At 41.0% G+C, this 23,298-nt stretch overlaps 2 protein-coding genes and 1 pseudogene across 10 annotated transcripts in view; all 3 read right to left on the reverse strand.

Moving 5' to 3' along the window:
- Positions 1-731: 731 nt before the first annotated feature.
- On the reverse strand, positions 732-7,992 carry LOC147354525 (uncharacterized; annotated as a pseudogene). Its single transcript, XR_015146698.1, has 2 exons — positions 7,972-7,992; positions 732-3,481 (listed from the first exon to the last, which is right to left on the reverse strand). The product of XR_015146698.1 is annotated as an uncharacterized LOC147354525 (transcript).
- Positions 732-23,298, reverse strand: part of LOC147354524 (KRAB domain-containing protein 5-like) — a 34,702-nt gene continuing 12,135 nt past the window's right edge. For 2 of the 8 annotated variants that reach the window (XM_086354358.1, XM_086354356.1), the window contains 2 exons: positions 10,927-11,064; positions 7,735-8,616 (listed from right to left, as the gene is read on the reverse strand). In XM_086354358.1, the coding sequence (XP_086210484.1) occupies positions 11,045-11,064 (20 nt within the window). In that variant the 3' untranslated portion in view covers positions 7,735-8,616; positions 10,927-11,044. Of the gene's footprint in view, positions 1,993-7,734; positions 8,617-10,926; positions 11,065-14,092; positions 16,542-23,298 lie in introns of those variants that run through there. The other 6 variants (XM_086354354.1, XM_086354357.1, XM_086354353.1 and 3 more) reach the window with 6 other exon arrangements.
- LOC147354526 (uncharacterized) lies at positions 13,539-15,879 on the reverse strand. The gene has a single exon (XM_086354348.1). The coding sequence runs from the start codon at positions 15,877-15,879 to the stop codon at positions 15,007-15,009; it is 873 nt and encodes a 290-aa protein (XP_086210474.1). The 3' UTR covers positions 13,539-15,006.

Below are 23,298 nucleotides of genomic sequence, written 5' to 3' on the forward strand. Positions count from 1 at the left end.
TTAACAAACGCAACCTCCTGACATGTAAGGAAATAAATTCCATGAAAAGTCGACAAAACAGATTAGTTGCCAACTCTGTAAATTCGTGGTAAATCTGATATTTACCATGCCGATATTCTCACTTTGGATCTATCATTCCAAAATTCTTTAAATGAATATGCACTAAAACTCCTACACTTGCACATTCTATATTAGTTTTCTCACTGCTAATGTATGTACCTTCAGATATTTATATATTGCATTCAATGTATGTCAAAGGCATGAGAAAACAGTTCCTTTAAGCCTAGATGAGAGACATGTGCTGAGAATTTTACATGTGGTAAAATTTTATGAATCTTAGTTCAGAATTTTGCAATCATGTTTTTTAATTGTCCTTCCTGTGACTTTGTTAAATTTATATTTGCTAAAATGATCCCATGGAAAGTCTTAGTTCAACAGAAGAAGAAAGGAAAATTGAAGCTGGTGAGTTTATGAGAGAACTCACAGCAAGCCTTGAGGGACCCTGTGGGAGGTGAAGGCTAGAACCAGGCCCAGACAGTGCCAGTAAGTGGGACTCAGGCTTATAAGTGACCCTGGGTGAAGTGCCCTGGGCTCCGCAGACTGAGGGACCAAGACGAGCAGGATTCTGGTGAGCTCTGTGAGGGTGTCATTGAAGGGGGACCTGTGAAGTAGAACCTGGGGTTGGGCAAGACTGCTGATCACAATCTTAACACTTCATTCATTACAATCAATTGAAACACTAGAAACCATTCACTTTTATTAATAACCATGTATTAATTTCACACAAGGTTGAAATTAAACATTTTACAATCCACAGTATGATCCATGACTAATAGATTAAAAGCACAGAGAAATACTCATTTTTCTGATAAAAGGATGTGAGGATCATTATGTTTATGACTTACAAAACAAAGCCTAGGAAACAGTAAACAAGAAATACACTAATTACATGCCTTTTCTGGAAAGGGTTTCTAATACATTTCTAGGTTATCACAGAAGCTGTCTTTATTTCAACATTGTCAAGTAATATACTTCACTTATGCTCATATTATAAAGACAAATCAATATTGGAGTGAACTGTGATTGTGTTCTTACAGTTCAAGTGATATTAAGTATTGAAAATTTAGAACCAACCTTTGGAGAAGTTCCCTGGTGGCCCAGTGGCTAAGATCTGCATTCCCAATGCAGGGGATCTGGGTTCAATCCCTGGTCAGGGAACTAGGTCCCACATACTGCAACTAAGATCTGATGCAGCCAAATAAATAAATATTGAACAAAAAACAATAGAACCAACTTCTTTCTTACTTTAATACATGGAAAGATTTCATGATCACTTATATTATGGCAACCTCCCAGGATACTTCATATGAAATACAAACACCTCCAGTTAGATGTTCGTTGTACATTTTACATTATGGTATTGATGAAAGTGAAAGAGGAGAGTGAAAAAGTTGGGTTAAAGCTCAAACTTTATTAGATAACTATGATATTAGAAAACCAATATCAGGGCATCCGGTCCGATCACTTCATGGGAAGTAGACGGGGAAATAGTGGAAACAGTTTTTAAACAGACTTTATTTTTGGGGGCTCCAAAATCTCTGCAGATGGTGACTGTAGCCATGAAATTAAGACACTTAGTCCTTGGAAGGAAAGTTATGATCAACCTAGATAGCATATTCAAAAGCAGAGACATTACTTGGCTAACAAAGGTACGTCTAGTCAAGGCTATGGTTTTTCCAGTGGTCATGTATGGATGTGAGAGTTGGACTGTGAAGAAAGCTGAGCACCGAAGACTTGATGCCTTTGAACTGTGGTGTTGGAGAAGACTCTTGACAGTCCCTTGGACTGCAAGTAGATCCAACCAGTCCATCCTAAAGGAGATCAGTCCTGGGTGTTCATTGGAAGGACTGATGCTAAAGCTGAAACTCCAATACTTTGGCCACCTCATGTGAAGAGTTGACTCACTGGAAAAGATCCTGATGCTGGAAGGGACTGGGGGCAGGAGGAGAAGGGGATGACAGAGGATGAGATGGCTGGATGGCATCACCAATTCGATGGACATGAGTTTGGATAAACTCCGGGTGTTGGTGATGGACAGGGAAGCCTTGCCTGCTGCGGTTCATGGGGTCACAAAGCGTTGGACATGACTGAGTGACTGAACTGAACCGAACTGATCCTTCATCTTCTAATGGAAAATAGATAGAAATGGTTGCAACACAACATAAAAAGGCTAATCTTTGAAGCATTAACCATCAAAAACTTTTTTTCATTCACACTAGAAACAAAGCATAATATGGATTATTTGAGCATTGAATTACATTCATTTTATTTTTCAACTAATCTCAAATCAAGTCATTGTAAACAAAGATACATTGCTAATAGGTGTAGCCTTCTAACTGTGAACCTTTATCTCACGATCCTGGCTAATATATCCATTTTCTGTTTTTTAACTATGGATTGCTCTCTACAGTAACTCTCCATCTAGAGAAAATTTAGAAAAGAGGATTGATGAAATACTTTCTAGTATGCAATCTCTGTAATTTATTTCAAGTTGATTTTTGATTAAATAGTTTTCTACATATTTGTTACATTTCCATAGGTTTCTTGTATAAACTCTTGTTTTCTGATGTATGTTTAGGGCAAACATCTTCCATCCCTTATTCCATCACTCACCAGCATGTGTTCGGAGATGTTTAGTGAGATGACCACTATGACTAAAGGCTTTGCCACACATTCTGTACATTTATAAGGTTTCTCTCCAGTATGAACTTGCAAATGTGTAGTAAGAATTGAGTTCCGATTAAAGGCTTTGCCACATTCGGTGCATTTATACCGTCTCTCCCCAGTGGATTTGCTGATGTTTAGTAAGACAAGAACTGTTAATAAAGGCCTTGCCACACTCCGTACATTTATAACGTCTGTCCCCCATACGAATTCAGTGATGTTGAGTAAGATTTGAACTTGTAATAAAGGTTTTGCCACATTCTTTACATTTGTATCATTTCTCCCCAGTATGGATTTGATGATGTGCAGTTAAACTTGAACTTTGAATAAAGGTTTGACCACATTCTGTACAATGATAAGGTCTCTCACCAGTATAAATTTGCTGATGTCGAGTAAGATGTGAGCAACGGATAAAGGCTTTGTCACATTCTTTGTATTTATAAGGTTTCTGTCCAGTATGTGTTCACTGATGTTGAGTAAGAGTTGAGTTTTGATTACAAGCTTTGCCTCATTCTGTACATTTATAAGGTTTCTCTGTAGTAAGCATTTGCTGATTTTCAGGAAGTGTTGAGTTGTGATTAAAGGCTTTGCCACATTCTGTACATTTATAAGGTTTCTCTCCAGTATGAATTCGCTGATGTTGAGTAAGATGTGAGCAACGGATAAATGCTTTGCTACATTCTGTACACTTGAAAGGTTTCCTTCCTGTATGACAGAGGAAGGTGAGTGAGCTACGCTGCAGCCAACAAGAGGCGTCCTAAGGTCGAGGGTAGGAAGAGGCCAAAAGCACAGGTACGTAGGGGCGGGGCCAGTGGGGGCGGAGCCTTGCCTCCCCTCACCGCCACTCCTGTCAATTTTGGGTCTGTTGGTCCTTCTGTCCAGCTGTGCTTCCTTTCTCTACCTTTTGATGCCTTTAAATCTCTTTGATTCCTTCTGGAGCAGAGTTGGTTCCTGCTTGTTCTAACTAGTGTTTCAAACAATTAAGGCAAAAGAGAAAAATTTTGAGAGGTGTCTCTATGGGAATCTGAGGTGTTTTCAGCAAGTTGAAAAACGGGGAAAATTCAAAAGCCCTTTGTGTGAGTGTGTGAAGATGGGTGTCTCCTCAGTGACGAAAAGTAGAACGTAATCACTTCAGCAGCAGCCGCAACAACAATTAACAGAAGCATTCTGTATATCAACAGATTCTGGCAGGAGTAACGGTATGTCATTTCTGTGGTTATGTTATAAACAACAATGTGGGTTCCGGTCTCCCTCTTTCTTTCTGGACTCACTTCCTAAGAGAAAAGCCAACTGCCCTGTTGTAAGCAGGTCTCTGGTTACAGTTTCCTCCCAACGGTTCATCTGAGTGATTCAATTCAGTTCAGTCGCTCAGTCATGTCCGACTCTTTGGGACCCCATTGAGTCAGTGATGCCACCCAACCATCTCATCCTCTATTGTCCTCTTCTGCTCCTGTCTTCAACCTTTCCCAGTATCAGGGTCTTTTCTAATGTCACTTATTCGCATCAGGTGGCCAAAGTATTAGAGTTTCACCTTCAGCAACAGTCCTTTCAATGAATATTCAGGACTGATTTCCTTTACGATGGACTGGTTGGATCTCCTTGCTCTCCAAGTCACTCAGAGTCTTCACCACCACAGTTAAAAAGCATCAATTCTTCAGTGCTCAGCTTTCTTTATAGCCCAACTCTCCCATCTATACATGACTCCTGGAAAAACCATACCCTTGACTACACCGACATTTGTTGGCAAAATAATATCTGTGCTTTTTAATATGCTGTCTGGGTTGGTCATAACTTTTCTTCCAAGGAATAAACATCTTTAAATTATATGGCTGCAGTCACCATCTGCAGTGATTTTGGAACCCCAAAAAATAAAGTCTGTCACTGTTTCCATTGTTTCTCGTCTATTTCCCATGAAGTGTTGAGACCAGATGCCATGATCTTAATTTTCTGAATGTTGAGTTTTAAGCGAACTTTTTCTCTCCTCTCTTTCAGTTTCATCAAAAGGCTCTTTAACTCTTCTTCACTCTCTGCCCTAAGGGTTGTGTCATCTGCATTTCTGAGATTATTGGTATTTCTACCAGCAATCTTGATTCCAGCTTGTGCTTCATGCAGTCCAGCATTTCTCATGATGTACTCTACATATGAGTTAAATAAACAGGGTGACCCATGCTTAGGGTGGGGCCAAGAGCAATGCCAATAATAGGATCACACAAGAGCTTGCTAGAGCATGAAAGGTGACACACAGAGCACACCCCATGGAGAATATTTTGCGAGGAGAAATATTCAGTGGCTTCTCTCCCAGTGGGTGTGCCCCAATCCCACCAGCCTCTCACCACAGATCAGAAACAGCTCAGAAACAGATCTGGGGCTCTATTCCACCAAGCAGGGAGCAGGTATCACCACAAAGAGGACACTGAAAACCACAGAGGAATTGGGAAGATCCCCTCAATATCCAGGGCAAGCTCTGGTCATCGTAATCCAATCAAAGCCCAGATCAAGGGGATAAGGGCACAAACCTCTGGACCAACCTCACCCACCAAGTTGCAGACACCAGAAGGAAGACTAACTAGGTTCGTGTAGCCGTCAAAACAGAGATCACAGACAGAAAACTGGACAAAATGAGATGGAAAAGAAATAGGATATAGAGAGCAAAGCAACATCAAACCCTACAAAAACCACTAAATGAAGAGAAGATAGGCAATCTAAAAATTACTTCTTGCTTTTAGTTGTCTTAAGTAGAGACACCAGATGTTTTCACAAATCCTAGTCTCCTGATAATTCTTTAATCCACTTCTTTTCAAACCTGTTTCTGAGAATGTTCTATTAGATGTTTCAATCTAAAAATCATAAATGGTAGTGACAGAAAATGAATCAGAAACTGAGGACACATAAGACAGTGTCCGAGGAAGGGGATTACAATTAAGATAAACTAAATAAAGTGCTAGTTCTTAAGAAATTAAATAAGAAGTGAGCCTTTTAAAAATACTTCCCTGGGTGAAACAGAGGGAAGTGTACTCATAGCTCTGTGAAGACCAAAGCGGTATGGAAATCAATAGAATGGGGAAGACTGGAGATCTCTTCAAGGAAATTGATATACCAAGGGAACTTTTCATACAAAGATGGGCACAATAAAGGACAGAAATGGTATGGACCTAACAGAAGTGGAAACTATTAAGAAAAAGGGACAAGAATACAAGGAGAGATATACAAAAAAGATCATAATGACCAATATAACCAGGATCATGTGATGACTCAGCTAGAGACAGACATCCTGGAGTCTGAAGTCAAGTGGGCCATGGGAAGGATCACTATGAATAAAGCTAGTGGAGGTGATAGAATTCCAGTTGAGCTGTTTCAAGTCCTAAAAGATGATGTTGCTCAAGTGCTGCACACAGTATGCCAGCTAATTTGGAAACCTCAGTAGTGGCCACAGGACTGGAAAAGGTCAGTTTTCATTCCAATCCCAAAGAAACACAGTGCTAAAGAATGATGAAACTAGCGCACAACTGCACTCATTTCACATACTACAAAAGTAAGGTTCAAAATTCTCCAAGCGTGGCATCAACACTATGTGAACCGAGAACGTCCAGACATTCAAGCTGGGTTTACAAAAGGCAGAGGAACCAGAGATTAAATTGCCAACATCCATTGAATCATAGAAAAAGCAAGAGAGTTCCAGAAAAACATCTACTTATACTTTATTGACTGCACCACAGCCTTTGACGGTGTGGATCAAAACAAAGTGGAAAATTCTTAACAAGATGGGAATACCAGACCACCTTACCTGCCTCCTGAGAAATCTGTATGCAAGTCAAAAAGAAACAGAACTGGAGATGGAACAATGGACTAGTTCCAAATTGGGAAAGGAATATGTCAAGACTGCCTATTGTCACCCTGCTGATTTAACTTATATGCAGAGTACATCATGCAGGAGCTCTCAGCTCGGTCCCTGGGTTGGGAAGATCTCCTAGAGAAGGGAATGGCTACCCACTCCAGTATTCTGGCCTGAAGAAGTCCATGGATTGTATAGTCCATAGGGTCACAAAGAGTTGGTCAGAACTGAGTGACTTTCAGTTTCACTTTGCATCATGTGAAATGTCAGGCTTGAAGAAACACAAACTGGAATCAAAACAGGGAGAAATATCAATAACCTCAGATATACAGATGACACGACCCTAATTACAGAAAGCAAAGAGGAACTGAAGGGTATCTTGATGAAACTGAAAGAGAGGAGTCAAAAAGTTGGCTTCAAACTCAGCATTTAGAAAACTAAGATCATGGCATCTGGTCCCATCACTTAATGGCAAATAGATGGGAAAAGAATCCAAACAGTGACAGACTTTCTGTTCTTGGGCTTCAAAATCACTGCAGATGTTGACTTCAACCCTGAAAGTAGAAAACGCTTGCTCCTTGGAAGGAAAGCTATGAGCAATGTAGACGGCATACCAAAAAATAGAGACATTCCTTTGCAGACAAATATCTGTGTACTCAAAGATATGGTTTTTCCAGTAGTCATGTATGGATGTGAGAGTTGAACCATAAAGTAGGCTGAGCATTGAAGAATTGATGCTTTTGAACTGTGGTGTTTGAGAAGACACTTGAGAGTCTCTTAACTGCAAGGAGATCACACCACTCTATTCTAAACGAAATCAATCCTGAATATTCGTTGGAAGGACTGATGCTAAAGCTGAAGCTCCAATACTTTGACCATCTGATGTGAAGAACTGATGCATTAGAAAACATCCTGATGCTGGATAAGACTGAGGGCAGGAGGAGGAAGGGGACGACAGAGGATGAGATGGTTGGATGGCATCACTGACTCGATGAACGTGAGTTTGAGCAGGGTCTGGGAGTTGGTGGTGGACACGGAAGCCTGGCATGCTGTAGTCCATGGGGTCCCAAAGAGTTGGACACGACTGAGCGACGGAACTGAACTGAGTGATAGGTATAATTGACTCTCTTTGCTATACAGTAGTACAAAATTGTAAAACAGCTGTATTCCAATTAGAATTTTTAAACTAATTTCTTTATATAATCTAGAAATGTTTATAACTTGAATCAAGTATTAATAATATGGTGCAAAATGTGCTAAACATTTTTGCCAGTTCATTTTAAAATTCTATGAGTTAATTGAATACAGTAAATATTTTTGCATTTTAGAATGGGGTAAACACATTTAGTGGGGCAAACACACTTAAGATATTTAATATGAGATCATATAAGGAAAAGAGAAACTTTGTAGTCAACCTGAGATGTGCAGTCTTTCATTTTCGGGAGGTTTTGCTTTCTGTAGTGAAAAAAGCTTTTGAGTTTGAAATTTATTTAGAAGGTCCTTCTAGCTCCCAGTGGATAGGAAGTTATAAATCAGAAAACAAAAACCTGTCCCCAATATTCCTAGAAATTTAGCAGTTTGTCTACCACTTCACTCACACATTTTTGGCTAGAGGTACAAGGAAACCTTAAGAGGACTGTCATACAGTTACTCAAAATGGGCAGTTTTCCTAGGACCCCCAGGAAATGGAAGAGCAACCAATGAATGCAGTTTCTCACAAGACAAGAGAAGACTTTTAGTTCACGCTGCGATGAAGGAAAGTAATCACTGGAGATGAATTTATGAATGATTTAAGAGAGACTAGGGCAGGTGATACATTTCTATGACAGCAGTGGACACAAACCCAGGTTTTCCAAAATCATTTCCACTGAAGATGATCTTCCAAAACCACCTGACGAAGGATGACTTCCTCTAGCTCCTTGAACCTCTTATCTGAGTCATCATCTCCATCCATTCATACATACCTGGGAATATGGCTGTTGCCTCCATTCTCCTTATAGTCCTGGGATCATTCAGTTGCTCCAGAAAGGTGATCAGGTCCAGCTTGGAGCCCACAAGACCTGTTCATCACAAAAAGGAATATTTGTGTTTCAGAGACTCATCAGTGTCCAATCCAATATGTGTTCAGTTGAGACGAGAACACAAGAGACAATGTTAATACAGCCTGGAAAATGATTTCCCCAAATCCTTTATTCAAATCACCTATATAACACTAACAAATACATAACATCAGATCCTGAGATACTGGTCAAGTACTACGAAGGCAAAGTAAGTGTGTAACTGTGAACTTGACCCAGAGAGATGGTATGGGGAGTGAGGTGGGAAGGGGGTTCAGGATGGGGAACACGTGTACACCTGTGGCGGATGCATGTTGATGTATGGCAAAACCAATAAAATATTGTAAAGTAAAAATAATAATTTAAAAAAATCTAAAAAAAAAAAACCAAAAAACCAAAAACCAGGTGTGTCTATTTAATACTACAGAGCTTATACAATTACCACTAACCTAGAATGCAGTGATACGTTCCAGTGAAGGGTGTCAGATTCATGATCTCCAAACAAGAAGATTTAACTTTGGGACCAGGGACCAGGCACCAGGGCTGATCGCTGAAGACCATTTGTGTAGCACAGTTTTATTAAAGCGAAAAAGGGACAGAGAAGTTTCTGACGTAGACATCAGAAGCGGGTGGAGAGTGCCCCCCTTGCTAGTCTAAGCAAGGGAGCTATATACTTTTTTAATCAGTAATTACAATAAATCAAAAGAACGTCTCAAGGTTGTAAAAATTTTACCAGACCCACTCCCACAATCCTAAAGGAAATCAGTTCTGAATATTCATTGGAAGTACTGATGCTGAAACTAAGACTCCAATACATTGGCAAGCTGATGCGAAGAGCTGACTTATTTCAAAAGACCCTGATGCTGGGAAAAATTGAAGGCAGGAGGAGAAGGGGAAGACAGAGGATGAGATGGTTGGATGGCATCACCGACTCAATGGGTTTGAGTAAACTCTGCGAGTTGGTGATGGACAGGGAGGCTTGGTGTGCTGCGGTCCATGGGGTTGCAAATAGTCAGACAAGACTGAGCAACTGAACTGAACTGAATCAGACCCTTTCCCATAATATAAATTCTAAGATATCAGGATTAGTCAGAAGGTTTTCAGGAAGGAGAAACTGTGCTCAAGCAGGATACATTTTGTTATATAATCCCTAGTACAGAGTTTAAACCGAGTTGTTTGTTGTTTAATCATCAGTTCTGGGCTTAAAGAAAAAGTCCTGTGTCTAAGACTCATAAAGACATAAAAAAGTCATTTTATGTGTCTAAGACCAAGGAATGTAAAGGGAAAAAAGGTATTTGTCTTTTCCTCCTTTAGAATTGCAGACCCCTATCTCCTCCGCGAGAGTCCCAGACCACCCCCCTCCCCCTTCCTCCTCAGGACCCTGGACTTCTTATCAACCTGCCTAGGAATTGACTTTCACAGAAGGAGGCAGAGTACATCAAGGAAGAAAAAGATTACCAGCATAATGAATTATCCTGAAGCCTTTCTTTCCAAATTCATACATACCCATTTCCCTTAGAAAGGAGAGATTTCAAACTCCTGTGGGAATCAAAAATTTTCAGAAACATTCTAGAAATGATGGAACCAAAACCCAGTAGATAGATAAGGGATTCTGGAAGGAAGCTGTCATCATCTAAGCAGGCCAGCTTCCTATAGTTCTCTAACATCAAGTCCCTGTACAATGCCCATTGAAAGTTTTGTGAAAAACTCTGGACCACTGAGTTGAGTCACTGGGCTTCCCAGCTGGCTCAGTGGTAAAGAATCTGCATGCCAGTGCTGGAGATGCGGTTTCAGTCTCAGGGTGGAGAGAATCCCAGGGAGGAGGAAATGGCAACCCACTGCAGAATTCTTGCCCGGAAAATCCCATGGACAGAAGAGAGTTGATTCTGTGTATAATGGCACTTTCAAACTCTGTTCTAAATATCTAAATTGCATGCAGGTGCTGTCATTACTGCATTTCCCAACGTCCCTAAAATCCCAACACCAAACCACATAAGGATAGGAGTGACTCCAAATGCTGATCTCTCACAAAAAGAATATTTTCAACAGTTGAAAGTCGCTGATTGACGTTGAGAATTCATCATGCTCCATAGAAAGCGAGAATGCAGACAATGGAGCAAAGGCTCTGGGACAGCAGGAAATAGTCTAAAGGGCTGGTCTGCACTATCATAATATGAAATAGGAAAAAATAAGATGATAATAAATGCCCAGGAAGAAAAATTAGGAGCAGAGAGCTAAAGGCTTGCATATTCTCATTTGGGCATTTTAGGAGGAAAAGCAGACACAGCCCGAGACCCAGGACAGGATATTTACCTGAGAAGCTGCCATTTCCTTCTCTTCTTCCTCCTGCTCTGTCTTCTCTGGGGATATTACGTGGCAAACGCACTTCTGAGTTTTGAGAAAATACCTTGGAGGGCATCAACACAACTTTTTAACCTGCAACCACCGCTCCTACAAACAGAAGGATTTTGAAAAGCTGAGAAGACTGACCTCTCCTGTCCTCTGTCTCAGGAGAGATTCAGGAACAATCAATTCCTACCTGGAGACCAGCCTGTGAACTCATTTCTTGATTGTTCTCTCCCCATAGAGAGCTCCTAACACTCCACTCACACAGATGATGTGAGCTGACTGACTTCCTCCGTCCAAATCCAGCTCGACCAACCCTGCTGCCTCTCCTCAGACTGACTCCGGGGCTCAGCTCTCAGATGGGCCAGATGGACCAGGAGCCACGTCCTTAATCCGGGCCACTGCTTAGAATCTCCTGGAACACGTCCTACAAACCACACTGATACTCCCACAGGACCACACAGAACTCTGTTGGGAGGGCATCAGTGAGGTCATTTCTGAAATGCGTCACGTAATCCTGATGGGAAACCAGAAGGAAACCACTTGGCTAAAGATTCTTTCTGAACCATTTCAATGAATACCAATCCCTGGTGGTCAGGTTCCCACTTCAAGAACTTATGGTGGATTTGGTAGTTTTTCTATTATTCAATAGAGTCTTACCCCAGTGAAATGAAGAGTTCCACTCAGCTTTCAAGATAATTCAATTATCATTGCTCCTTACATCATAAAGTCTGTGTGACAAAGTTTGATAAAAATTAAAAAAAAAAAAAAAAAAAAAAAAACATACATGTAGCCCAGGACTTCCCTGGTGGTCTAGCGGCTAAGACTCCTCACTCCAGATGAAGGGGGCCGCTGTTTGACCCCTGGTCGGGGAGCAAGATCCCAAATGCCGCAACTAAAGGTCCTGAATAACGCAACTGAGGCCTGGCACAGCCAAACAAATAAAAATATTTTTAAAGTAAAATAAAAATTGAAGTTCTCTGCATTTACACGAAGCATGATAGGTTCAGGAAGAAGCAAGTGTGAGATGCATTTTAAAGAAAGATACATGTGCCCCGACGTTCACAAAAAAAAAAAAAAAAGTTTCATAAGCGTGAGGTTTATTTCCAACTTTTTATGTTTACTATGGGGTTCAGTGGCTATAAGTCATTCATATTGAATCAGTTCTAAAAAAGGATGCTTCAGGTTTCCTCGAAATACATAAGAAGCTTAAGAATCTAGTAAAAATTGCTCATAAAATAGCCTTTTACTCAAGGTCTGATCCTGGCTTAGCCTGGCTTTGACCTTGCAATATCTATCTGGAACAAAAAAAAAAAAAAAAAAAAGAACTTATGAATCTGCAGGTCTACATTCAGGCTGTGAAAGGAGTCATCAGCAAATCCCATTTTCTTCTGATGTTTCTTCCCCCAAACCAACATTCCAGAGTCCTGAGCTCAAAGCCTCACACTCACCACACCTAAGACCTCTCTGTAGGGGACGATTCAGGGCAGGAATTTCTGAGAGAGGTTAAAGCTAGAATCAGGCAGAGAAAACAGGAGTACTTGCAGTTCAGCTTTTACACTTTACCCTGAGTGAAGTGCCTCAGGCTCTCTAGGCTGAGTGTGGGTTAATTCACTTAAACCAAGTCAAGGATTCCAGTGAGCACTGTGAGGGTGTTGAAAGGTTGCTGTTCAACCAAAAAAGACCCCTGGATTCTTGGCCTCCTGAGGAGAAGAATTCAATCTGGGGCCAGAGATGAGGCTTGATCGCTCAGAGCCTCTGTGTAATAAAGTTTTATTAAAGTATAAAAGAGATAGAGAAAGCTTCTGACATAGACTTCAGAAGGGGGCAGAAAGAGTGCCCCCTTGCTAGTGTTAGCAAAGGAGTTACATACTTTTATTTAGTTATTCCAGTGAATCGAAAGACTGTCTGGAGGTTGTAAAGACCTCACTAGACCCACTCCCATAATTTACATTTTAAGACAACAAAATTAGCCAGAAAGTGTTTTTCCAGAGAGTGTCCTCAAGCAGGATAAAACTACATTTGTCCTTTCTTCCTCCTTGAGAATTCCAGACCCCTCTCTCCTTGGGGACCCCTGGACTTATCAACCTGCCTAGAAATTGACTCTCTCAGTGTGATTGAACGGGGGTCTGTGGATAGACCCTGAGGTCCAGCAAGACTGCTGGTCTCAAGGAAGGGGTTCATCTAGTGCATGTGCTCACAAGACTGGCTGGTGTGAGCTCAAGGACCTGCAGGCTGCCTGATCCCCAGACAGATGCTGAGGCAGCAACATCATGGAGCAGTGTAGGGAAACTGTCAACAATACTCTGTATCATCTTTCTTGCTAGAATCATCCCAGTGTCTAAGTAGTTACAAAATGAAAGACGAGATACAACCTAGAAATGATGGAATGTACATGAAGTTATGAGAAATTTAAATCCAGTGAGTAAACTAATTTCCCCATATGCCATCCTTGTGTGTTATCGAACAGTTAATTGCGGTCTCTTCACTACAACCTTAAATAAGGTGGGCGAGGTTGCTGTTGGTGGTGAGTTAACATTCCATTCATTACAACAACCGAAACAATAAAAGCCATTCACTTTTATGAATAACCATGTATTAAATTTCACACATAGTTGAAATAAAACCTTTTACAATCCGCGGTATGATCCATGATTAAATACAGATCAAAAGTACGGAGAAAGATATTCAATTTTTGATATAGTGATGTGAGATTTCTGATTTCCACGGCTTACCAAACAAAGACTAGGAAGCACTTAACAAGCATGATATGCACCAATTCCATGCCTTTTCCAGGAAGGGTTTCTTACGTTTCTAGGTTATTGCTGTCTTGATTTCAACACTGTCAAGTAATAATCATGACTTGTGTTGATATTATAAAGATACATCAATATTGCAGTGAACTGTCATTGTGTTCTTCTTACAAATGAAGGATATTACTATTGAAACATTACAACGAACTTCTGTCTTACTTTAACACACGGAAAGATTAAATGATCACTTACTTCATGGCAACCTCCAGATATTTCATGTCAACGATAAACACCTCTATTTAAATGCTCATTGTCCATTTTCATTTGTGCTATCCTCAGTCTTCTAATGGAGATTAGACAGAAATGGTTGCAACACAATATAAAAAGGCTAATCTTTAATAAATCATCAAAAACCTATGTTTGCAAACACACTAGTAAGAAAGCATAACGTGGATTATATGAGTGGTGAATTACATTCACTCCAAATAACCTCACATCACATCATTATTAACAAGCATATATACATTGCTAAGAACTGTAATGTTCTAACCATTAACCCTCATCTCACGATTCATGCTAAAATATCCATTTTCCATCAGTTTTAACTATGGAGTGCTCCCTGCAGTCATTCTCCTTCAGAGAAACTTCTGAAAACAAAATTGATGAAATGCCTTCTAGTACGCATATTTTGGAGAAGGCGATGGCACCCCACTCCAGTACTCTTGCCTGGAAAATCCCATGGATGGAGGAGCCTGCTGGGCTGCCGTCCTTGGGGTCGAAAAGAGTCGGACATGACTGAGCTACTTCACTTTTCACTTTCATGCATTGCGAAGGAAATGGCAACCCACTCCAGTGTTCTTGCCTGGAGAATCCCAGGGACGGGGGAGCCTGGTGGGCTGCTGTCTACGGGGTCGCACAGAGTCAGACACGACTGTAGCGACTTAGCAGCAGGAGCACGCATCTTTACTTCGATTTAACTTTGATTAAATACCTTTCTATATATTTGTTGCATCGCTTCCATTGGTTTCTTATATAAACTCTTGTGTTTTCTGATGCATGTTTAGGGCAAACCTCTTCCATCACTTGTTCCATTACTAGGGCTTCTCTCAAGTGTGTGTTCTCAGATGTTTAGTGAGATTACTACAATGACCAAAGGCATTGTCACATTCTGTACATTTATAAGGTCTCTCTCCAGTTGAATTCGCTGATGTTGAGTAAGATGTGAGCACTGAATAAAGGCTTTATTACATTCTTTACATTTATAAGGTCTCTCCCCAGAATGAATTAGCTGATGTCAAGTAAGAAGTGAGGGACGATGAAAGGCTTTGTTACATTCTTTACATTTATAAGGTTTCTCTCCAGTATGAACTCGCAAATGTGTAGAAAGAATTGAATTCCGATTAAAGGTTTTGCCACATTCTTTACATTTATAAGGTCTCTCTCCAGTATGAATTTGCTGATGTTCAATAAGATGTGAGCCACGGATAAAAGCTTTGTTACATTCTTTACATTTATAAGGCTTCTCTCCAGTATGAATTCGCTGATGATAGGTTAGCTGTGAGTAGCAGATAAAGGCTTTGCTACATTCTGTACATTTGTAAGGCTTCTCTCCCGTATGAATTCGCCAATGTTGAATAAGATTTGAGTTGTGATTGAAGGCTTTGCCACATTCTGTACATTTATAAGGTTTCTCTCCAGCGTCAATTCTCTGATGTTTAGTAAGAAGTGAGCTATGGTTAAATGCCTTGGTACATTCTGTACATTTGAAAGGTTTCCTTCCTGAATGAATTTTCTTACGTCTACTTAGATGGCATGAGTTACTAAAGACTTTCCCACATATCTTACACTTGTTTTCTTTCTGTGGATTCTGAACAGTCTGCTGTTGAATAAGTTCTGAAGACTGATTAGAAACCTTCCCATATTCAGTACAAGTCCCCTCTTCAGTACAAGTACTCTTATCTAGAGAAAAACCTGACATTTGATCAAAGGTATTTCTACATTTATTACTTTTAGAATCCTTGTTTGATGATTCGGAACCCTGATGTTTCAAAAGGTTTGAGTCTCCTTCAACCCTATACTCATTTTCATTGCCTGAATACCTTCTCAGTCCACCATTAATACTCTTGCAATTATTGGAGCTGGAGCTGTTACTTAAGGTCTGACTCATTTTATTACATATGGAAAGTTATTGTGTATTAACCATATCACAATATTTAGTGAACAATGATGGCTGGATTATGTCTCCTCCATTATTATCAACATTATATATCATGGAATGGAGAGAAAATATCTGTCCGGGGAAGAAAAATTACTCTCTGCTCACGGATCTCTCAAATTGATTAGATAGTGAATTTTCCCACTCATTGTTAAATTTTACGTGTTCAGACATCCTTGAATGTATGTTTAGTCGAAGCCCACGTTCACAATTGTCTGAGTGAGGATTTGCTGTAGAGACTAAATTACCTTCCATATTTTCCACATGTCCCTTCAGAGAATATGTAGGTTTCAAAAAAGGATGGAAATCTTTTCTTAAATACTTACACTTCTCGGCAGATATTGAAGATTGAAGTTGGTGTTTTTCCCAGTTTAACTCACGTTGCTCAGAGCTTTTGGCAGTAATGTTAGCATTCTGTGTAACTGTCTCCATTTCTTTATTTCCATAAAAACATCCTCTCTGTCTTTCATATACCCTTGTATATTCCCAGTCTTTCATTAAATTTAAGTTTCTGAGGTGAAATATTTGATACATTCCTAGGATTGCTTTTGGGAATACATCCTCTAACGCTGGATTCTTTGGCATCAAATCCTGAGTGTCTTGTGGAGACATAGCTGAAAGATACCAAATAACAAGTAATTTCCCCTGCTATTCTCAGTGAATATCTTTAAAGATTTAAAGAAAATTGATCACCATTAGCTAGTTTAAAAATAAAATAGAGACCGAAGGATCAAGATGCCAGAGGCTTAGGCAGATCCGGAGCGCATCTCTCTCTCCACAAATGAATGAGAAATGGAACAATTCTCTTGGAGCCCAGCTGAACAGTAGCAGAGGCCCTTGGATATCTGAAAGGACAAGAAAGATTCCTGCTGAGCCAGGTAGGACAAAAGAAAGAAGAAGGAAAAAGAAGAGGAGAGGAAGTGGGTTGGGGCCTGTAACCCTCCTGGGAGATGAAAGCGAGGAGATGTCTCCATATCCGGGGAAGACTCTCACTGGGGGAGCTCAGTTTGGACAGAAGGCAAGCCTCATTCTCTGTGCAAAGAAAACATGGCAACCAGCGTGCGGCAGCAGGACAGAGTGAGACCTGCACACAGGGTGCTGACCCCAGCCCTGCCCACCCAGCCTTAGAGGCATGTCCAGCAATGCAGACAAGGGCTGGGTGCTGAAATGTGGGGTTTGTAGAGCGGACCGAGGCAGAGGACTACTGTTGGCTATGAGGAAACATCCTGAAGGGATGGCCATGATGGAGGAGCTCTGCAAACAAGATGCTTGTGGTGAAGCCTGAACCACCATAGAGCAGAATGCCATTGGTGAGTGACGCCCAAACAAGAAGCCCACGCATCCCTTGTCCCTTGTGCCGGCTTCTGCTCTCCAAGGACTATGAAGAACTCCACCCACGTAGGACTTTTGAGCCCCCATACACGGCCTCCCCCATCCATCTCCTCCACAATCAGCAGAATCCTGTGCTCGGGGGCAGCTTCAGGAGAAGACACCTGTGAGTTGGCCACACGCACAGATGGAGCTGAAAGCACAGGTGAAACCCAGGGATAAAGAAGAAACCTGAAACCTCTCCTTGGAGCAACACAAGCCATGGGCTTACACCCACAACCGGCCTTGTAACCTCAGCCCCTACAGAGCATCTGAATCAACAACCAGGGCTCTCCCAGTCATGGCAGGTGTAGCTTTAGCAGCTGTAGACTTTGTGGGCTTCTACACAAGGGGGCTGGGCCAGGACAGAGCCAGAGGTGCCCCGTAGCACCACAGCGGATTCAGCTGCACACCCAATGCAATCCCAGGACCTGACTTCACTGAATCTGTGCTGGTGACCTTGCAAAAAAAACATCTGAGAGCCACCAGGGCCATGTGCCATCATGCCCATGGTTAAGGTGGTCTAAGTGCAGTGCCAACACTCCATATCACGAGAGCCTGCAGAACGCATAAGAGGGGACACCAGAGCACACCCTGAGGTGAACACTCCTAGAGGAGTAATACTCAGTGACTTCTCTCCCAGTGGGTGTGCTCCAATCCCATCTGCCTGGCACCACAGATCAGATTCACAGCGAAGACTCAGATCTGGGGGCTCTATTACCCCACGCAGGGAGCAGGCACCACCAGAGACAGGGCAGTAACAACCACAGAACAAGGGGGAAACAGCCCTGAATATCCCCAGCAGGTTCTGGTCACAGTTAACAGCAATCAAAGCACAGATCAAGGGAGGAAAAGGGTACAAACCTCTGGACCAACCTCACCCACCAAGGTGCAGATACCAAAAGGAAGATTAACTAGGTTTCTGCACCCTTCACAACAGAGACCACAAACAGAACGCTGGACAAAATGAGATGGCAAAGAAATAGGTTATAGGGGAAGAAACAAGATAAAAACCTCCAAGGACCACTGAATTAAGAGGTGATAGGCAATCTGATGATTACTTCTTGCTTTTAGTCATCTTAAGTGGAGACACCAAACACTTTCACAAATCCTAGGTGCCTAGTAATTCTTTAATGTACTTCTTGCCACACATGTTTCTGAGAATGTTCTATTCGGTCTTTCGATCTAAAAATCATAAATGATAGTGACAGAGAACTAGTCGGAAACTGAGGACACATAAGACAGTGTCCAAGGAAGCTGAATAGAAATAAGATAAACTTAATATAGTACTGGTTTTAAGAAATTAAATAAGAAGAGAGACTTTAAAACTATGATTGAAAGAGGGAATTCTACTCATTGCTCTGTGGAGACCTAAATGGGAAGGAAATCAATAGGACGGTAAACACTAGAGATCTCCTTATGAAAATTAGAGGTACTGGGAATATTTCATGCAAAGATGGGAACAATAAAGGACAGAAACGGGATGGACCTAAAAGAAGTAGAAGATATTAAGAGAAGTTGGCAAGAATACATGGAATAAGTATACAAAAAAGATCTTAATGACCGAGATAACCACGATGGTGTGATCACTCACCTAGTAACAGACATCCCGGCATCCAAAGTCAAGTCAGCCTTAGAAGGCATGACGACCAACAAAGCTGATGGAACTCCAGCTGAGCTATTTCAAGTCCTAAAAGATGATAATGCTAAAGTTCTGCAACTCGATAGGCTGGCAAATTTGGAAAACTCAGCAGTGGCCTCAGGACGGGAAAAGGTCAGTTTTCATTCCAATCACAAAGAAAGGCAGTGCCAAAGAACGCTCAAACTACTACACAATTTCCCTCATTTCAAACAATAGCAAAGGCTCAAAATTCTCCAAGTGACGTTTTATCAGTACGTGAACCGACAACTTCCAGATGTTCAAGCTGGATTTAGAAACGGCAGAGGAATCAGAGATCAAATTGCCAACATCCCTTGGATCATAGAAAAAGCTAGAGAGCTCTGGAAAAACAACTACATCTGCTTTATTCACTACACCACAGCCTTTGATTTGTGAATCACAAGAAACTGTGGAAAATTCTTAAAGAGATGGGAACACCAGACTACCTTACCTGTCTGCTGAGAAATCTGTATGCATGTCAAGAAGCAACAGTGAGAACTGTTGACAGTGTTGACTGTGACAACGGACTGATTCCAAGTTGGGAGAGGAGCACATCATTTGTCACCCTGCTTATTTAACTTATATGCACAGTACTTCACGCGACATACCGGGTTGGATGAAGCACAAATTGGAATCAAGATTTCAGGGAGAAACATCCATAATCTCAGATACACAGATGACACCACCACCACCTTACAGCCGAAACCGAAGAGGAACTGAGGAGTCTCTTGATGAAACTGAAAGAAGAGGCTGAAAAAGCTGGTTGAAACTCAACATTCAAAAAACGAAGATCATGGCACCGGTCAGTCATTTCATGGCAAACAAGGGGAGAAACAGTGGAAACTGAGAGACTTGAAGTTTTGGACTTCGAAAATCACTGCAGATGGTGACTACAGCCATGTAAGTAAAAGACACTTGCTTCTTGGAAGAAAAGCTATGACCAACCTAGGCAGCATATTAAAAAGCAGAGACATTACTTTGCTGATAAAGGTCCATCTAGTCAAAGCTATGGTTTTTCCAGTAGTCATATATGGATGTGAGAGTTAGACCATGAAAAAGCTGAATGCCGAAGAATTGATGCTTTTGAGCTGTGGTGTTGGAGACGACTTTTGAGAGTCCCCTGGACTGCAAGAAGATCACACCACTCCATCCTAAAGGAAATCAGTCCTCAATATTCATTGGAAGGACATGGTGAAGGTAAAGCTCCGATACTTTGGCCACTTGATGCAAAGAACTGATGCACTGAGAAAGACCCTTATGCTGGGAAAGATTGAAGATGAGAGGAGAAGCGGACGACAGAGGGTGAGATGATTGCATGGCATCACTGACTCGATGGACATGAGTTTGAGCAGGCTCTGGGACTTGGTGATGGACAGGGAAGCCTGGCTTGCTGGAGACCATGGATCGCAGACTTAAACTTGACTGAGCAACTGAACTGAACCGACTGATATTTATAATTAATTCTCTTTGCTGTATAGGAGTACAAAATCGGAAAACAGCTATATTCCAATTAGAACTTTTAATAAAGATTTCTTTATATAATCTAAAAATTGTCATAGTTTAAATCAACCATTAATAATATAGTGGAAAATGTGCTAAGATTTTATGTCCATTTATTTTAAAATTCTATGAGGTAATAGAATATAATAAGTATTTTAGCATGTTCGAATTGGGGCAAATACACTAAAGATATTTTATATGAGATCATATAAGGTAAAGAGAAACTTTCAAGTCAACCTGAGATGTGCATTGTTTCATTTTCACCAGGTTTTGCTTTCTGCAATGAAAACTTACTTAAATTTGAAATTTATTTAGAAGGTCCTATGTGTCGCTCCCAGTGGATAGGAAATTATAAATCAGAGAACAAAAACCCATCCCTAATAATCCTAGATGTTTGGCAGTTTGTCTACCACTTCACTCACACATTTCTGTCTAGAGGTAGAAGGAAACATTAAAAGGACTGTCACATAGCTACTCAGAAATGGGCAGAGTTTTCTTAGAGCCCTCAGAAATGGAAGAGCAACGAATGAATGAAGTTTGTCACAAGGCACGAGGAGACTTTTAGTTCACACTGTGATGGAGAATGGAGATTAATGGAGAAATAACTCCAGAAAGAATGAAGGGATGGAGCCAAAGCAAAAAGAATACCCAGCTGTGGATGTGACTGGTGATAGAAGCAAGGTCCGATACTGTAAAGAGCAATATTGCATATGAACCTGGAATGTAAGGTCCATGAATCAAGGCAAACTGGAAGTGGTCAAACAAGAGATGGCAAGAGTGAATGTTGACATTCTAGGAATCAGCGAACTGAAATAGACTGGAATGGGTGAATTTAACTCAGATGACCATTATATCTACTACTGCGGGCACGAATCCCTCAGAAGAAATGGAATGGCCATCATGGTCAACAAAAGAGTCCGAAATGTAGTACGTGGATTCAATCTCAAAAACGACAGAATGATCTCTGTTCGTTTCCAAGGCAAACCATTCAATATCACAGTAGTCCAAGTCTATGCCCCAACCAGTAATGCTGAAGAAGCTGAAGTTGAACGGTTCTATGAAGACCTACAAGACTTTTTAGAACACCCCAAAAAGATGTCCTTTTCATTATAGGGGACTGGAATGCAAAAGTAGGAAGTCAAGAAACACCTGAAGTAACAGGCAAATTTGGCCTTGGAATACGGAATGAAGCAGGGCAAAGACTAATAGAGTTTTGCCAAGAAAATGCACTACTCATAACAAACACTCTCTTCCAACAACACAAGAGAAGACTCTACACATGGACATCACAAGATGGTCAACACCGAAATCAGATTAATTATATTCTTTGCAGCCAAAGATGGAGAAGCTCTATAGAGTCAGCAAAAATAAGACCAGGAGCTGACTGTGGCTCAGACCATGAACTCCTTATTGCCTAATTCAGACTTAAATTGAAGCAAGTAGGGAAAACCACTAGACCATTCAGGTATGACCTAAATCAAATCCCTTATGATTATACAGTGGAAGTGAGAAATAGATTTAAGGGCCTAGATCTGATAGATAGAGTGCCTGATGAGCTATGGAATGAGGTTCGTGACATTGTACAGGAGTCAGGGATCAAGACCATCGCCATGGAAAAGAAATGAAAAAAGCAAAATGGCTGTCTGGGGAGGCCTTACAAATAGCTGTGAAAAGAAGAGAAGTGAAAAGCAAAGGAGAAAAGGAAAGATATGAACATCTGAACGCAGAGTTCCAAAGAATAGCAAGGAGAGATAAGAAAGCCTTCTTCAGCGATCAATGCAAAGAAATAGAGGAAAACAACAGAATGGCAAAGACTCAAGATCTCTTCAAGAAAATCAGAGATACCAAAGGAACATTTCATGCAAAGATGGGCTCGATAAAGGACAGAAATGGTATGGACCTAACAGAAGCAAAAGATATTAAGAAGAGGTGGCAAGAATACACAGAAGAACTGTACAAAAAAGATCTTCACGACCTAGATAATCACGATGGTGTGATCACTGACCTAGAGCTAGACATCCTGGAATGTGGAGTCAAGGGGCCTTAGAAAGCATCACTACGAACAAAGCTAGTGGAGGTGATGGAATTCCAGTTGAGCTATTCCAAATCCTGAAAGATGATGCTGTGAAAGTGCTGCACTCAATATGCCAGCACATTTGGAAAACTCAGCAGTGGCCACAGGACTGGAAAAGGTCCATTTTCATTCCAATCTCAAGGAAAGGCAATGCCAAACAATGCTAAAACTACCGCACTATTGCACTCATCTCACACGCTAGTAAAGTAATGCTCAAAATTCTCCAAGACAGGCTTCAGCAATACATTAACCGTGAACTTCTTGATGTTCAAGCTGGTTTTAGAAAGGCAGAGGAACCAGAGATCAAACTGCCGACATCTGCTGGATCATGGAAAAAGCAAGAGAGTTCCAGAAGAACATCTATTTCTGCTTTATTGACTATGCCAAAGCCTTTGACTGTGTGGATCACAATGAACTGTGGAAAATTCTGAAAGAGATGGGAATACCAAACAACCTGATCTGCCTCTTGAGAAATCTGTATGCAGGTTGGGAAGCAACAGTTAGAACTGGACATGGAACAACAGACTGGTTCCAAATAGGAAAAGGAGTCCGTCAAGGCTGTATATTGTCACCCTGTTTATTTAACTTATATGCAGAGTACATCATGAGAAACGCTGGACTGGATGAAACACAAGCTGGAATGAAGATTGCTGGGAGAAGTATCAATAACCTCAGATATGCAGATGACACCACCCTCCTGTCAGAAAGTGAAGAGGAACTAAAAAGCCTCTTGATGAAGGTGGAAGAGGAGAGTGAAAAAGTTGGTTTA

Source organism: Bos grunniens, chromosome 18 (genome assembly GCF_055505025.1).
Source record: "Bos grunniens cultivar Pamir isolate PY7600 chromosome 18, Bosgru_T2T1.0, whole genome shotgun sequence".
Classification (NCBI taxonomy): Eukaryota; Metazoa; Chordata; class Mammalia; order Artiodactyla; family Bovidae; genus Bos; species Bos grunniens.

Excerpts from the sequence above, each read along its gene's own strand:
- LOC147354526 (XM_086354348.1), bottom strand. The coding sequence starts at position 15,879 with ATGAGTCAGACCTTAAGTAACAGCTCCAGCTCCAATAATTGCAAGAGT.